General features: G+C 41.6%; 1 protein-coding gene across 12 annotated transcripts in view; it reads left to right on the forward strand.

The window, feature by feature from the left end:
- Positions 1–12,810, forward strand: part of PRR14L (proline rich 14 like) — a 58,132-nt gene extending 45,322 nt beyond the window's left edge. For all 12 annotated transcript variants that reach the window (XM_041728428.1, XM_041728429.1, XM_041728425.1 and 9 more), the window contains 3 exons: positions 563–669; positions 7,753–7,824; positions 8,379–12,810. In XM_041728428.1, coding sequence (XP_041584362.1) covers positions 563–669; positions 7,753–7,824; positions 8,379–8,658 — 459 coding nt within the window. In that variant the 3' untranslated portion in view covers positions 8,659–12,810. The remainder of the gene's footprint in view (positions 1–562; positions 670–7,752; positions 7,825–8,378) is intronic.
- Positions 12,811–16,437: the final 3,627 nt, after the last annotated feature.

Raw genomic sequence — 16,437 nt, forward strand, 5'->3', positions numbered from 1 at the left:
AAATGTAAAGTGCTGGTATAGAGTTGGGGCAGCACTAGAACTGTCCATTGAGGACCACAGATCACATGATGGGTGCACACAGGCCCCTGAGTGTCTTTGCTTATCACCTTAGCTTTAGTTGAGTGCTGGAGATTGCCAAGGCAGGAGTTTTTCTGCTTGGCCACTGAAAGCTACTCTGGGTCTCATAATCTACATCGTTTTCTAGATCCTTTTTTCATGATGATAGCATTTAATAGTATTTAGAGAGTTGGACCAAAGATCTGCTTCATGCATTCAAAGATGAGTGAACAATGGTATTTTTCAATTTTGCAATCTCTGTCTCCAACAGTTAATAGGCTTTCATATTACTAATCTCACTATCTGAGTTGAATGTACGATTCTCTTCTAATAATATAAAGGGAATGGTTGCTGTCAGCAGGAATATGTAGAACTTTGTCATAAACTACACATTAGAGTCATCTATAAGCTGAGAAAGCACAATATTAGCATGTTAAGACAAGGAACTTTATGTATTTAAAATGTCTTATAACTTTACCATCTTCTTCTTAACCCTTAAAAATAGGCTGAGCCAGAGAAGAGGCCAAAGAAAGTCTCACAGATTCGTATCCGGAAAACCATTCCTAAGCCAGACCCTAACCTTACCCCCATGGGCCTTCCTCGACCCAAAAGGTGAGCTCCTTCTCAAATACACATAGGGTCACTTTTTTTGAAAATCATTTGGTAGAATATAATGACCTTTTAAATGGTCATATATTCTGAGCTATTTATTATAGTTCTAGGAATTTATCCAAAAGAATTAATTGGTAATGTGACCAGAGATTTACATGCCAGGGATATTGTGATGCATTCTCAATCACTTTAATCAAACTTACTATGCCAGATATTGTGCTGTCCCTTTGCGTACATAGTCTTTTTGTCTCCCAATTGTGCTGGGAGGTCAGCACCATTGTCAGCCTTAGGTTTAGATGAGGTTGCTGAGGCCCAGTGGTTAAGACACCTGTGGTAGGCCATGGCATTGGTCATAGCTCAGGTGGTTTCTCTCTCACACAGGTTTTACCCAACCCCATAGCCCATGCTTACAGCATTCTGCGTGCAGAATTGACAAGAGACATAAATGTCATGAGGGGAAGAAGCTTTTTTTTTTTTTTTTCTTTTAAGGAAAATGCCCAATCCATGCTGTGGTCTATATCATGGCCTTTAAAAACTTGGTTTCTAAACATATATTTTTTATAAGGTTAGATAATTACTAACCTTACAAAGGGAAGTGGAAAGAAAAATCAAGTTACCAAATTATGTATTTGATGTACTATATATTACACAGACGCCCTATAAAAATAGAAACATTTTATAAAAAAGTCTCCAGATCTCCAGAGTTATGTTTTCTTGTGGTGGATTTCATGCCTTCATTTCTTATTGACAAATAGAAGCCTAATAGTGGACCCTGAAGTAGCCCCAGGGTAAGTTATTGAACATTTTTGAGCCTCAAGAGCATGTCTGTAAAGTGTAGTAAGAATTCCCAACACTTAAGATTGCTGTACAGTCCAGTTGAGGAAAAAATGTGTATTACATTGCTTCACACAACACAAGTGCCTTAATTACCTATTACTATGATCATAATTGACATTCCATTTTCCCACATAATTTTTGTCTTAGTATATTTTTATTTTACAATTCTTTTATTGATCATCCTACCATATGTCTTTACAAGAGAAATTTTTAAATACTTCAGATATCCTAGGTTGAATGGTACTTATTGCTAGAATGAAATAGGATTCAGAATTAAATGTATTCTACCTTGCATATATATGTAGATAAAAGTTCTAAAAAAACGTTTTTAATATAAGTAAGTACTTGGGAGTAGAGAGAGTTTTAATATAGTAATGACATTCAATCATTTGAACTTTTTTCAAGTAATATGCCAAAAAAAGCACAGAGTGGTCTGTTATATTAAATTATACTTAATGATTGTCACCTAATTTTTTTTTAAAGCAAAGGATTGAAAAGTGTTGACTTACATAAGTTCTGTTACCAGGCATTGAAGCAGTGAGTATCTCATTGTATGAGCAACATACCAACAAGATCTGACCAGTAAGTGTCAGATGCCCAATAATTTGTATGCTGATCTGGGGAACCCCGGGTGGCTCAGCGGTTTGGCGCCGCCTTCAGCCCAGGTTTGATCCTGGAGTCCTGGGATCAAGTCCCATGTCGGGCTCCCTGCATGGAGCCTGCTTCTCCCTCTGCCTGGGTCTCTGCCTCTCTCTCTTTCTCTTGTCTCTCATGAATAAATAAATAAATAAAATCTTAAAAATCAATAAATAAAACCTCCTTTATTAAAAAAATAATAAAAAAATAAAATCATATGTAACAAATATTAATTTATTTTAATACTGCTTTATTAAAACAACATGGTAATGCTGTTTCTCATTATTGGATTTGTAATAAACCAATGTAATGTGTAGCTAGAATAATAAACTAGGAAGGGAGAAGTATGGTAGAAATCATGAAAATACTTCAGTAAATGTGTATGCATATAGGAATGAAACAATGTTATTGGACTTTTAGGAACAATTAAGAGTCATGCAAAAAATCAAATAAATCTAGTAATGTATGTAAATCTTAGAATTGCTTCAGTGTTTAATGTAGATAAATATGTATTATGAAACCAATTTGCATGGCAATATCATGTAATTTTTGCTGTTAACAGGAGTAGAAGTTATAACATTTTACAAACCAAAGTAAGATGAGGATTAAATAATTGGATTAAGTATTTCTTTATGTGATTTGTTAAAAGTTTATTCCTGGGCAGCCCGGGTGGCTCAGCGGTTTAGCACCCTTCGGCCTAGGGTGTGATCCTGGAGACCTGGGATCAAGTCCCATGTGAGGCTGCCTGCATGGAACCTGCTTACTCTCTCTGCCTGGATCTGTGCCTCGCTCTCTCTCTGTCTCTCATGAATAAATAAATAAATCTTTAAAAATAAATAAATAAAAGTTTATTCCCTAACTGGAGGAAATTACTTAAAATTGTTGTCTGCGGGTTTTTTTTTTTAAACTGACATGCTCTGCAGACTTTATCTGAATGAGACAGGCTTAAAATACAGAAACTTTGTGGTGATTTGCTCTTTTATAATAGTTAATATAAAAGTTTTGCTCTCTGAAAATAAGTTTCTACTGAGATAAGTGTGGTGACCTGAAGCTATTATCTTCCACGTAGTAGCAAAAATGAATAAACAACAAATAAATTGAATATACTCATAAACAAATGAATAAATAAAGAGGTGAATTTTATGCTCTATGAACCAAGACTCCTCAAAGACTGATTAAAGGTTTACAGCAGGAAATGTACAAAATGAGTAGGGATACCGGGATGGCTAAGTTGGTTAAGCGTCTGATTCTTGATTTCTGCTCAGGTCATCATCTCAGGGTTGTGAACTCAAGCCCCATTGGATGGCTGGGTTGCAAAGGCTAGAGCTAGGCAAGCAGGAAATAGCAACCACTTTGGTGCAGACGAGCTGAGAGACAGGCAGGCAAGGGAGTGGGGGTGCTACTGTGGATGTAAGGCCTGGAGCATGTGATATTTCTTTCAGGAGGGCCACAGGAAACAGTCCTTAGGAAGCTGGGATACAAGGTTATGGCCTGGAGTGCCATGTATGTCAGGAAACATGTGACATGATCACCAGGCTAGGGTTGCCAGAGCACTGAGGGACTGCATGCTCTGTCCACATAGCTAGGCTTAGCCCTCCTTAACATCCCAACAAACATGCACCAATGATGGGGGAAAATTTCAGAAAAGGAGTGAAATAAGAGAGGTACTAATCCTAAGAGATACTACAGTATATTGTAAAGTCTCAATAAATAGAAAAGTGTAGTACCAGAGCATAAACATACAAATTGGTAAAGTAAAAGAGAAAGGCCAGTAATAGACACAAATACGTAGGGAAATTTAGTGTGTGACAAAGGTGTCCCCTCCAATCAATGATAAAAAGATGGACTAGTCAGTAAAGAGCTGTTGGGGCAACTGGGTAACCATTTTAAGAGTAAGAAAATTGGGGGCCGCCTGGCTGGCTTAGTGGATAGAGCATGTGACTCTTGATCTCTGAAATTGGGGTTGTAAGTTCAAGCCCTGTGTTAGATGTAAAGATTATGTAAAAATAAAATCTTTAACAAAACAAAAAATGAGAGTAATGAAAGTTGGATCTGTATTTCAGGCCTTTTACCAAAAGAAATTCCAAATAAATCAGAATTAGGTGGAAACAAATCAGACCATAGAAATAGTTGCGGAGGGCAGCCCAGTTGGCTCAGTGGTTTAGCGCCACCTTCAGCCCAGGGCGTGATCCTGGAGACCTGGAGTTGAGTCTCATGTCGGGCTCCCTGCATGGAGCCTGCTTCTCCCTCTGCCTGTGTCTCTGCCTCTCTCTCCCTCTCTTTCTCTCTCTCTGTCTCTGATGAATAAATAAATAAAATCTTTTTAAAAAAGAAAGAAAAAGAAATAGTTGAGGAAACCATAGGAACTTTTTTTTTTTGTAAACTCTGCCCTCAACATGGAGCTTGAACTCACGACTCTAAGATCAAGAGTTGCATGCTTCACTGACTGAGCCAGCCAGATGCCCCTGACCATAGGAAATTTCTAACTGGAGTGGCTAACTAGAATACAAAATCCATTGCCATAAGATGAAAGTCTGAAAATATATTTCATAAAAATCTAGTACTTCTGCTAGAAAAAATAAAGACACCATAAACAAAGTCAAAACACAACTTGGGGGTACTTGGGTGGCTCAGTTGGTTAAGTATCCGACTCCTGATTTTGGGTCAGGTTATGATCTTGGGGTCCTGAGATTGAGCCCCATGTCCAGCTCCACGCACAGCAAGGATTTTAAGATTCTCTCCCTCTCCTTCTACCATTCATACTTTATGTGAAATAAATACTTTTAAAAAATTATAATTGACCAGACAGGAGGAGTCCTTTCACAGTGTATGTATGTAACAAATCCTCAAGATGTGCACTTAAATATCTTAGAGTTTTGTCAGTTTTATGCCAATAAAGCAGGAAAACAGTAAAATTTTAAGAAACCACAAACTCCTATCTCAAAAGGCTGATTTACATACATACACACATGTGCATGCACACGAACACACCAGGGTTCTACAAATTGACAAGAGAAAATTAAAGAGGGAGAGGAACAAGCAGACTCTGCTGAGCATGGAGCCCAATGTGGGGCTTGAGTTCACAACCCTGAGATGATGACCTGAGCAGAAATCAAGAATCAGACGCTTAACCAACTTAGCCATCCCGGTATCCCTACTCATTTTGTACATTTCCTGCTGTAAACCTTTAATCAGTCTTTGAGGAGTCTTGGTTCATAGAGCATAAAATTCACCTCTTTATTCATTTGTTTATGAGTATATTCAATTTATTTGTTGTTTATTCATTTTTGCTACTACGTGGAAGATAATAGCTTCAGGTCACCACACTTATCTCAGTAGAAACTTATTTTCAGAGAGCATAACTTTTATATTAACTATTATAAAAGAGCAAATCACCACAAAGTTTCTTTTTTTTTTTTTTTTTTAAGATTTTATTTATTTATTCATGAGAGAGAGAGAGAGGCAGAGACACAGACAGAGGGAGAAGCAGGCTCCATGCAGGGAGCCTGATGTGGGACTCGATCCCAGGACTCCAGGATCATGCCCTGGGCCGAAGGCAGGCACTAAACCTCTTAACCACCCAGGGATCCCCCAGGTTTCTGTATTTTAAGCCTGTCTCATTCAGATAAAGTCTGCAGAGCATGTCAGTTTAAAAAAAAAAAATTTTTTTTAAGATTTTGTTTATTTATTCATGAGAGACACAGAGAGGCAGAGACATAAGCAGAGAGAGAAGCAGGCTCCATGCAGGGAGCGCCATGTGGGACTCAATCCTGGGACTCTAGGATCACGCCCTGGGCTGAAGGCAGACATTCAACCGCTGAGCCACCTGGGCATCCCAGAGCGTGTCAGTTAACTCTAGCATCATATTTTAGTTTCTTTCCCTCTGTTCTATCTCTTTCTTAAATAAATAAATAAAATCTTAAAAAAAAAAAAAAAAAAAAAAAAGCTGAGTATAGAACATCTTGTCTTACCAGAAAGTGCTAAAGCCCTCAAAGACTACTAGACTCAGGAACCAATTTGGAACTCTCACTGGCCACAGATGAAACAGAGCATCAAAAGGAATAATAACGGCAGTAGATTGAAGCACAAGAAATATGTTTAAATACAATAGTTTATAATGACACTTTTAAAACAATCCATTGGTCATATTTGGATGAGATTAGAGAACCAATTAATTAATTTTGGAAATCAGTAAATAAAGGGAAAAAACCAAGCATGATCTGTTTTTCCTGTGCAAATTGTACCTCAGGATTACCAAGTAATTCATTAGCATGAAGGTTCAATTTAGAAGAATTCTACCTAAGGAGTTATAGACTATCACCATGTATGACCCTAAAGGAGTAATAAATATAGTCAGCGTTCTTCAGTGGCTATTAATATTACAAGAAGACAGGTATCCTCATGATGAAAGTATACACCATCATCTAAAAATCTTCCTATCAAAACACCTAAATCTAATTATGCCTCTATACCTAATTGTCAATCTGTAGGAAAAAAACCAATAGAATTTCCTATATGTTTGAGTCAGAGGAACAAGTTAAATGATACTATGTGGGTGTAATCAAAAAAGTCTAGCCTGGGGATCCCTGGGTGGCGCAGCGGTTTGGCGCCTGCCTTTGGCCCAGGGCGCGATCCTGGAGACCCGGGATCGAATCCCACGTCGGGCTCCCGGTGCATGGAGCCTGCTTCTCCCTCTGCCTGTGTCTCTGCCTCTCTCTATCTCTCTGTGACTATCATAAATAAATAAAAATTAAAAAAAAAAAATTTAAAAAAAAAAAAAAAAAAAAAAAAAAAAAAGTCTAGCCTGGGGAAGCCACAGGTCAAATGGCTTGGTTTCTTCACCAAGCCATTTATATATTATATAATATATAAAATATGTATTATATATTTAATATCACCAAATATATTTTTTCAAAAAAAGACAAAATAGAACACTAGTAACATATAAATTGAGATGATATTGATTGGGAATTCAGAGTTCCAGGGACCTGTTTTTGGGGGAAGAGTAAAAATATTGATGCGCTTCAGTTTCCAACTTAAATATACTTATAAAATTCTTACCAATCACTAAAAGGGGAGTGTATGATTTCCAAGCCATTAAAGGGGAGGATAAAAGAGAGAAAGCAAGCAGTCAGTTAAGGAGAAGAAAAATAGTGAAAAGGTAGGACTAAAAAAAGCTGTAAAATATGGTAATAGATATAAATACAGTTATATCATTGCCAGTAAGTATAAATGGACTAAATTTCATAAAGCTGAAAATTGGCAGCCTAGAAAGAAAATTCAGTATGTGTTGTGTACCTGAGACACATCTAAAATTCATTACAGAATGGCTGAAAAATGAAACGAGCCCATCGAGTTGGGAAGGCAGTCTTAGCTCTCTTAAGAGAGCATGGAGAAGGCCATCTGGGTGGCTCAGTTGGTTAAGCATCAGCCTTTGGCTCAGATCATGATCTCCGAGTCCTGAGATAAAGCCCTGTGTCAGGCTCCCTGATCAGCAGGGAGTCTGCTTCTCCCCCTGCTTGTGCTTACACTCTCTCGTAAATATATAAAATCTAAAAAAAAAAAAAAAAAAAAAAAAGTCATTAAGAATTTATTCTGTTCTCTTTTCAGGTTAAAGAAAAAGGAATTTAGTTTAGAAGAAATCTATACCAACAAGAATTATAAGTCTCCTCCTGCAAACAGGTGGGTTCATAAATAGGAACTGATAGGCTAGGAAGGCTTCTGAAGTGATGGATGTCAACTTCCAATCCTTTTACTTCAGAAAGGATTTTATGTTTAATTATTGGAAATAACACAAATTGATATTATTTCCTAGCATTTGAACTGGGGCTAGTGGTAGGATGGGACAGGAACATGTGTTGAGTTAGGTAGGTACAGAAAACGTCTTATTTCAGTTTGTACTTAACGTTTTTAGCAAATATGTCCGCTGTCTTCTTCAGGACTAATAATTGTCAATCTTCAGGTACAATTCCAAACCCAAATACAGATGAATTTCATTCTTTAAGTCTCAATTCAGTTCAGACTTGTCCAGTTGCAGTTTTTTCACTGTGTTCATATGTTACATATCTATAAATATTTCTTTTTCATACTAAAAAGATAGATACTGGCCAGAGGAAACAGTTGAGTAAGTAGTCGTCAGTTGTTTTAGCCCCTTCAGGTTGACCTAAAGGATTGGTGGCCCGGGAGATGGACCATGTGAGTCAGTGTGTTGATTCTTTTTTGTGCTCCACCCTCAGGTGTTTGGAGACCATCTTTGAGGAACCCAAGGAACGAAATGGTACCCTAATCTCAATCAGTCAACAGAAGAGAAAACGAGTTCTAGAATTTCAGGATTTTACAGTCCCACGAAAGAGGAGAGCTCGTGGTAAGATCAAGGTGGCAGGCAGCTTTACCAGGGCCCAGAAGGCGGCTCTGCAGAGTCGAGAGCTGGATGCTCTGTTGATACAGAAACTAATGGAATTGGAGACCTTTTTTGCCAAGGAAGAGGAGGAGCAGGAGCGATCATCTGATTGTTGAGAAGCAATTCAGTTTGGGAGGGTCTCAATTTTAGATTTTCCAGGCTCCTTGGAAGAGGTTGCCTAATTTTGCCCTACCACCCAAACTACTCAAAATGCAGTCTATGGATTTTTACCTATTTTAAGGTGCAACCTTTTTAGGAAATGGTGAAGGAGGGTCCTCTACTTCTACTGCTGAGTATTGAACCTCAGGAATGCTCCCTTTCTCCTGGAAATGGTCCTGAATGACATCTGGCCTCCTCCCCCCACTTGCCATCCACAGGAGGAGGACACAGCACACCTTCAGTAACACTAGGATTCCAAGGACTCACAGCATTTGCACGTCCGTGTGAAAGTTCTGCGTTGTTTACGGTGGTGCTAGACCAAGATTATTTAGAGACGTGGCCTAGGGAGGGGGACCTGGCGTCCTGTCTTGTGTGGTCTCACCGGCTCATTTCAGTAGTTGAGGAAAGATGAGCTGTTGTTTCCTAATCCTTTGAGTCCGTCTGTCCAGAACTGTGTGTGTGTGTGTGTGTGTGTGTGTGTGTGTGTGGCTTTTTCCCATCATTTTCTCCCCTTTGTGACTGTGGGTCACTAGTGCCAGAGGAGCCCGTCCAGGCCCCATTTGAAGTAAGTTGCACTTTTTAATGTTGTGGTGTTATTTTCATTTGTTTTATTTCCTTTTTTTTTTTTTTTAATTTTTTATTGCTGCATGTTTGGAGCCTTTAAATGTGATTTCAAAAGAAAAATTTTTAAGACCTTAAGGAGAAAGACAATAGATGTCTTCTGAATATATGACAGGCATTTGACCCAGTATATCAGTGCATGGTATGGGACGATGAAGAGACATTTTCCCATCATGTGTTTCAAGCGCCACTTCCCCATCTTCACCTTCTGGTGTAACTCATTTGAGGGAGTATTTTTTCATCTGGGTTCTCATTCTTGCTAAGTAGATATGTTTATTTTAATAATGGAAGTAAGAGCAGATTTTCCTCCCAATCATTTAAAAAATATGAATGTTGGGTGTGGTCTTAAAGGGTTTTTTTATCTGAAGTGGTAGTATAACAGTGTTGGGTGCCACAGCTCAGGCGGTGATAAAGGCCAACCCAGAGTGTTTGCAGCTGTCAGAGCAACTTGCTTCAAGAGTGAGGAGTGAGACAGGATGTGGCTCAGACCCAGTAATGCAGCCTTGCAGTGGGATCATGAAGTTCCACAGCCAGCCCTCTCTGAGGACGCCATCATATTTGGGGCTCCTATGTCAAACCTACTGGAAATTTTGTAGAGTGCCAGAGTTAGCGGAGTTCCTTCATCTGCGCCTGTGGGAGTCTGGGCAGAGGGATGCTGTGTGGGTCAGCCAGACCCAGATGTGTCATTCCTTTTCCACTTAACTCCTGTGTGCCCTTGCCCTGCTTCCCTCCAGCTCCTTCCCTTGTGTTTTAGCTTTCTTTCTTTCTTGCTTTCAAAACAAAAATTCAGAGAATTAACATTCCTTGGCTGGTGAGTGGGATGCTACATCCAGCCTCAGGACACTGGTCACCTCTTCCCATTCTCCTAGGAGCTGCTGCTGGGAAGCATCCACCCATGGGGACTGTCAGAACTCCAGAGATATTTTCAAAGCCAGTCTGTTAGAGAAGAGTGAGTGGTGCCGTCCTAGAGTGTGTCTCTTAGGGTTCCTTTGTCTCCCCATTTGTGAGTGGGTGGGGAGATGGGGTGGGGGCGGGGGGGTTCTATGTGCCTTTCCTTTGCAGGTTGACAGTCTATGCCGCACTGGAGCAGAAGAACTGACAAGAGCAAGGAAAAAAAAAGTGCCACATCTGTCTTCTAGGCCCACTGCCTCAGACATAGCATTTAGTAAGTGAAGTACACACCTGGTGACCCACGGAGGCTTCTAAGGCCATGGCCAAATAGCATTAGAAGAGAGCCACATTTCTGTACTGGCTCCAAATGATGTGAACCAGATTCCGTCGTTCTACATCCGCTTTGCCCAGACTGTATAGACCCGACCTGTGTTTCACCTCAGTACCTCTCCCTTCCTGGGACAGGGTCCTCAGACACTAAATGCTTCTCTCTGTCTTTTTGCCTAAGGAAGTGGGATTAATAATCCATTGCACCCTCCGACACATTTTTAGGGAGTGCTGCTGGACAGCTTGCAAACTCCCAACCAAATCAACAGAGCCCTACTTGCCAGCTCCGTTGCCAGTGTAGACAAGTCAACAGTGTGGCAGCCATGTCATCCAGCATACTGAAGTTGAGTGGGCACAACTTTGGCATCACCACTGTTATAGAGATACAATTTCAAGTTTGCCCTTTATAGGCATGGCACTTGCAAGAACCAGGAGCAGTGATTTGGAACATTGGAGGGATGGAGGAAGTAGAGGCCTGGGCCTCTCTCCTGGTCCTGGCACTCAGAAGTAGCTCTGAGGCAGCCCTGCCTCTCCTTGAAATTCTTGCCCTGCCCTCTGACTAGGGGCCTTCCCCTGCTCCAAAGTTAAGAAGGGGCCCTCACTGCAAACTTGAAATTGCTTACCTGAAGTCGAAACCTCAAGTTCTAGTCGCGCTCAGCCACACCTGTCTTAGCATCCATTTTCTTCATTGGCCTGGCCAGCTGCAACGCTATCTGTGGTCCTCGGAGCCTGTGGAAGCTGCCCACTATGGGATGTGTTAGTCGGCTGCTGGCACACCACCTGCCCAGAGCTACAGGAGGTCTACTTCTGGGTTGGGGGCTGGTACAATTTCTGAGTATGAGGACTTCCCACCCCAAGCGGTGGGAAGTTAAAATTAACTATGATTTACTCAGCTGTGACTCAACTCCAGAGGTGTAGTGTTTTTACTATGGGAAAGAGAGGAGAAATCTCAGGTCCAATCAGGGTTCTGCCCATCAGCTTTTCACTGAAACTTCAACTGTGGGTTTGTGGGTTTTTTTCGTATTTCAGTTTGTAGCTACATTTGCCCTTCATCTGCTCTCCACCCCCTTTTCCCATCTCTCCTCTTTTGGTCACCTTTCCAGTTTCATTTTTCCATTAGTTTAAATGTACCTCAACCCCCTAAAGCAGATTATGTCCACTTTTTCTTACTGACCTTACTCTAAGAGCTACAGCTGAGGGAGGTACAGTGGAAAGACATGTAGCGTTTGCCTTACTTGGAGCCTTGAAGAGCTTAGAAACTCATGCTGTGAATCCCAAAACTCAGTGCTCCTTTAAGAGCTGTGAAAATCATGACACTTTGTCACAGTTTTGCCTGAAAGGGTCTTTTGCGTGGGCACCAGAGCCAGCCTGAGGTAAATTCCAGATCCTACCATCTGGGCATGATCCTTACCCCCCAGGGCTCACTCCCTGCCCACCAGACCCAGAGCAGTGTGGAGTGTGCAGAACGGGGGCAGCAGAGCCAGGGCTTTGGTGCAGCCTAATGGAACGCACAGCCAGTGCTTCATCCCCAGGGTGGGATTCCATCTCCTAATACCATGTACATTAAGATCCGCGAAAGACCAACTTTAGTCAATGATGCTTTTCTCCCATCACCTGAGGGAGAAGTATGCAGTTGGTGCTTTCTTTAATTCCCTTGTTTTGTTTTGTTTTTTCTGGAAGCTTTTCTCCTGGTATCATGGAAAGAACCTCTTAAATACCACATTGTGGGTGGCTGTATCCAAAGTCTAAATTGGCCAGAGGTATGGAGTAGCCTTCCCAGGTTCATGCAAGGGAAGGGCTCCTGACCACAACTGCACTTCTAATGTAAAAAGCTGGCTGCAGAGGAAGGCTTACTTTTACAAAAATCAAAGTTTTATATTATCATCTAACCACAAATTGAGCAGCAGATGCCAATTTGATTATAAAGTGAGGGTCCCCATATAGCCCACCATCTAGCAGAGCATATTCTCAGATTTGATGCTTGTTCTTTGTGTGTCTTCATGAGCCCCTCCCTGGTGCTGAATTGGATTTGAATTCTTGGCGAGAGGCCTCAGCATCTCCTTGGGCTGGTCTGGGCCAGTAAATAGCTGCCTGAAGTGTTTATATATTATCATGGTCAATAGTTCAGTGAAATTTGTACATTTTTGGTAACATTGGCATACATGATGCCCCTGCAGTTCCTTTTCTGTTTGGTAGTTTGTGACTCTAAAATTCCCACTGTTCTGTGTGTTAATTTATGAAAATAAATTTTTTTTTGAAAATCTTTCAAATAATTCTCAAGACTGTTATTCTTAAAAGGGGGGCACCTGGGTAGCTCAGCCAGTTAAGTGTGACTCTTCATTTCGGCTCAGGTTGTGATCTCAGGGTTGTGAGATTGAGCCCCACATGGAGCTCCGTGCTCAACGTGAGATTCTCTCTCTCCCTCTGCCTCTCTGCTCACTTGCTCTCTCTCAAAATTAATAAATAAAAATGTTTTTTAAAAAGATTTTTAAGGGATCCCTGGGTGGCACAGCGGTTTGGCGCCTGCCTTTGGCCCAGGGCGCGATCCTGGAGACCTGGGATCGAATCCCACGTCGGGCTCCCGGTGCATGGGGCCTGCTTCTCCCTCTGCCTATGTCTCTGCCTCTCTCTCTCTCTGTCTGTGTGACTATCATAAATAAATAAAAATTAAAAAATAAATAAAACCTTTAAAAAAAAAAAAAGATTTTTAAGTAATTTCTACACCCAAGACAGGGCTTGAACTTAAAACCCCAAGATCAAGAGTCACAGGCTGAGCCAGCCAAGCACCCCCATTATTCTAGTGGCTTGGTAATAAGTTAAAATTTTACCTATAATGTCGTGAGTTTTCACCATTTTCTGAAGACTGTCCTGTGCTCAGAACATGCATAAGATTCCACCTCTGGGTGACCTTCTGAGCCTGCAGTGAACCTTTAAAATTTTACGCAATGGGGATTCCTGGGTGACACAGTTGGTAGAGTGTCCGACTCTTGGTTTTGGCTCAGGTCATGATCTTGGGGTTGTGGGATCAAACCGTGTGTGGGGCTCCATGCTCAGCAGGGAGTCTGCTTCCGTCTGCCTCTGCCCCTTCCTCCTCGCACTTGCTCTCTTTCTCCCTAAAATAAATAAATCTTAAATAAAATTTACTCAGTGGTAGCAAATCATCTCATGTGAGAGAATTTGGTATTTGAGAACACTGAGAGTCATTTAGATCCGAGTCATACCCACTTAAGTGGGGTAGGGTACCTGAGCAAGTATTTGAGGTGTGATTTTTAAATAGTGCCCATTAACTTTCTCATTTGGCAGAGGAGGAAGAAAGCAGTTATAAATTCAAGTCAAAGTATGTTTCAGGGGGGTCCCTGGGTGGCTCAGTGGTTTAGCGCCTGCCTTCGGCTCAGGGCATGATCCTGGAATCCTGGGATCAAGTCCCGCATCGGGCTCCCTGTGTGGAGCCTGCTTCTCCCTCTGCCTGTGTCTCTGCCTTCTGTGTGTGTGTGTGTCTTATGAAAAAATAAAATCTTTTAAAAATATGTTTCAAATATTAACCTATTTGGAATAAGAGTTTGACTTGTTAATGAGACTACAAGGGAGAGAATATAAATAAGTACATTAACTGTAAAAAAAAAGATCTTGCCTTGTATCACATCCTAGCTATGCGTGAGGTTAGGCTGTGAGTCCATTCTCAGCTCTCTCTTTAGCCACTGGCAACTAATGAATGACTGAAAACATGGCTAACACCACACTGACTTGTCCCAGAAAGAAGCATGATTTCTGAGGGTGTTCTTCCTCTGTCCAAAGGAAAAGCCATGCCCAGTGTCCCTTCTTGGCTTTTTCCAAATCTTGGGTTTCTACGACACAGAATTCCGCCCATGTAGTCTTTTACATTTGGAGAGCAGTCTGCCTCACAGCTGTGCTTCTGTTAGGTTTCACAGCTACTTGGGAAGCGTACTCTCCTACACATTTTCTTTGTTTAGAAGGGAGAAGCTAATCATCTATTAAGTGTTCTTTCTTTAGCATCTCCCATTAGAATCTTGGGTTGATAGGGCCTCCTGAGAATAAGAGGACTGGTCCACGCAGCTTTAAGAATCCTCTGTGGCGTCCTGCCTTCTTGCAGTGATGGGACCTCATCTCTGCAGTTCCTCTGGGACTTTGCTTGAGAAGTGTTCTAGAAAATTCCTAATATTTAAGCAACTTCCAAGGTCATAGGTGAGTTATAACATCTCAAACTTTCAATGTCTTCTCCCTTTTCACTGAGGAGTTAGAAGCAATCTGAATAAAAACTTACAGGCCCTTTGCAGTTCCTAGGACAGACCACGCATGCTCCCACCTTATGATACATTTCACTTGATTTGCTGCCTCCAGTCCCCAGAATGTTGTCCCACATTTCCACATGTTCTCTTAGATCTTTGCTTTCCCAGATCACCTTTCCTAATGGGATATGCCCTCCCATTCTACATCACCCTTGTGATACTTTATATTTTACAGCACTTACTACCACTTTGTACATTTTCATCACTGTAATGTAAGGTCCTTGAGGTCAAGGACTTTTATTCCCTCTGGGCTCTCCTGGCTCCTGAAGCACCTAAAACAGTGCCTCATATGTTTGATAGGAGCTGTGTAAACACAGGTGAACAAATGGCTGTTTTCACAGAACTTGTTGCTGCACAGACCTGGTGAAGTCCTCTTAAACTCCCTGACTGAATATGTGAAGGCCCTGATATTCTCTTTTCAATTACTCTTCAAAGGATGTGGCCAGCAGCTGCCCAGCCACAGGAGGAAGAACTAGTCTCCTCGGGCCGCTCCACCCAGCTCTGGCTGCAAGTCGCACCCACAGCTGGCCTCGTGTCTTCTGATTGGCTGTAGCTCACAGGTGGGAAGGGTCGGTTGAGGAATTACCCAGAACCGAGGCGGCAGGCAGTGGAGTCACATACCTGGGGGGTGGTACATACACCCCAACGTGGAGCCTGCATCTCTGGCCCAAGGACTTAAGTGTGGGGTGCTGGAAGGCAGAGACTCCCATGCATAGCAATTTCTGGGGAACTTTTCTCCCTTTTGCGTTTTTAATCTCAGACTCTTGAAGATGGTGAAATGGTCCCTGAAATAGTGCACGCATAGAGGCAAATATCCCAAAGCATTGCAGCAGTTGATGAGTTGGGCTGCCTTCCCCTACTGCTGCCTGCCTAAGAGGTCTTTGTAAAACACAATTTCGCACTTGTCAAAACCACCTCTTAAAATCCCTCCATGGCTTTCTCCTTACCCCCAAATAAAGATAGTAACTAACATTCACTGAGCCCTGCCCAAGGCCCAAGCATTTTGGGCATATTACCTCCTTGAATTCTCAGAGCATCTTGAAGTAGATCGTTTTATTTATTTATTTTTTTTAAGATTTATTTATTTAAGAGAGCACAAGCAGGGGGCAGAGGGAGAAGCAGGATCCCCACTGAGCAGGGAGCCTGATACAGAACTCAATCCCAGGACCTCAGGATCATGACTTAAGCCAAAGGCAGACACCCAACCGACTGAGCCACCAAGGTATTCCAAAGTAGATCTTTTTTTTTTTTTTTTCAAAGTAGATAATTTTAATCCCCATTTTGTAGATAAGGAACCAGGCTTAAAGCCCAAGTCTACTCCTGACCATGAGACTGTGCTACCAAACCCAACATTTCTGCCCACAGCTTCCTCTCCAGCCTCATTTCCCTCTGAAACACCACCACCCTGAATTTCTTTTTAGTTTCCCAGATCCTCCAAGCTGCCTCTTGCCTTGAAACTTTTGCATTAAAGCTGTGACCTTGGCTGGAAATATTCTTTCTCCCACCCCTTCATTGGACTGCCTCTACTTCTTCAGATGTCTGGGGGCTTTCCCCAGACCCTTCCCACTGTGCCCCTACCACTGCCCTGGT

This window comes from Vulpes lagopus, chromosome 14 (genome assembly GCF_018345385.1).
Source record: "Vulpes lagopus strain Blue_001 chromosome 14, ASM1834538v1, whole genome shotgun sequence".
NCBI classification, from domain to species: domain Eukaryota; kingdom Metazoa; phylum Chordata; class Mammalia; order Carnivora; family Canidae; genus Vulpes; species Vulpes lagopus.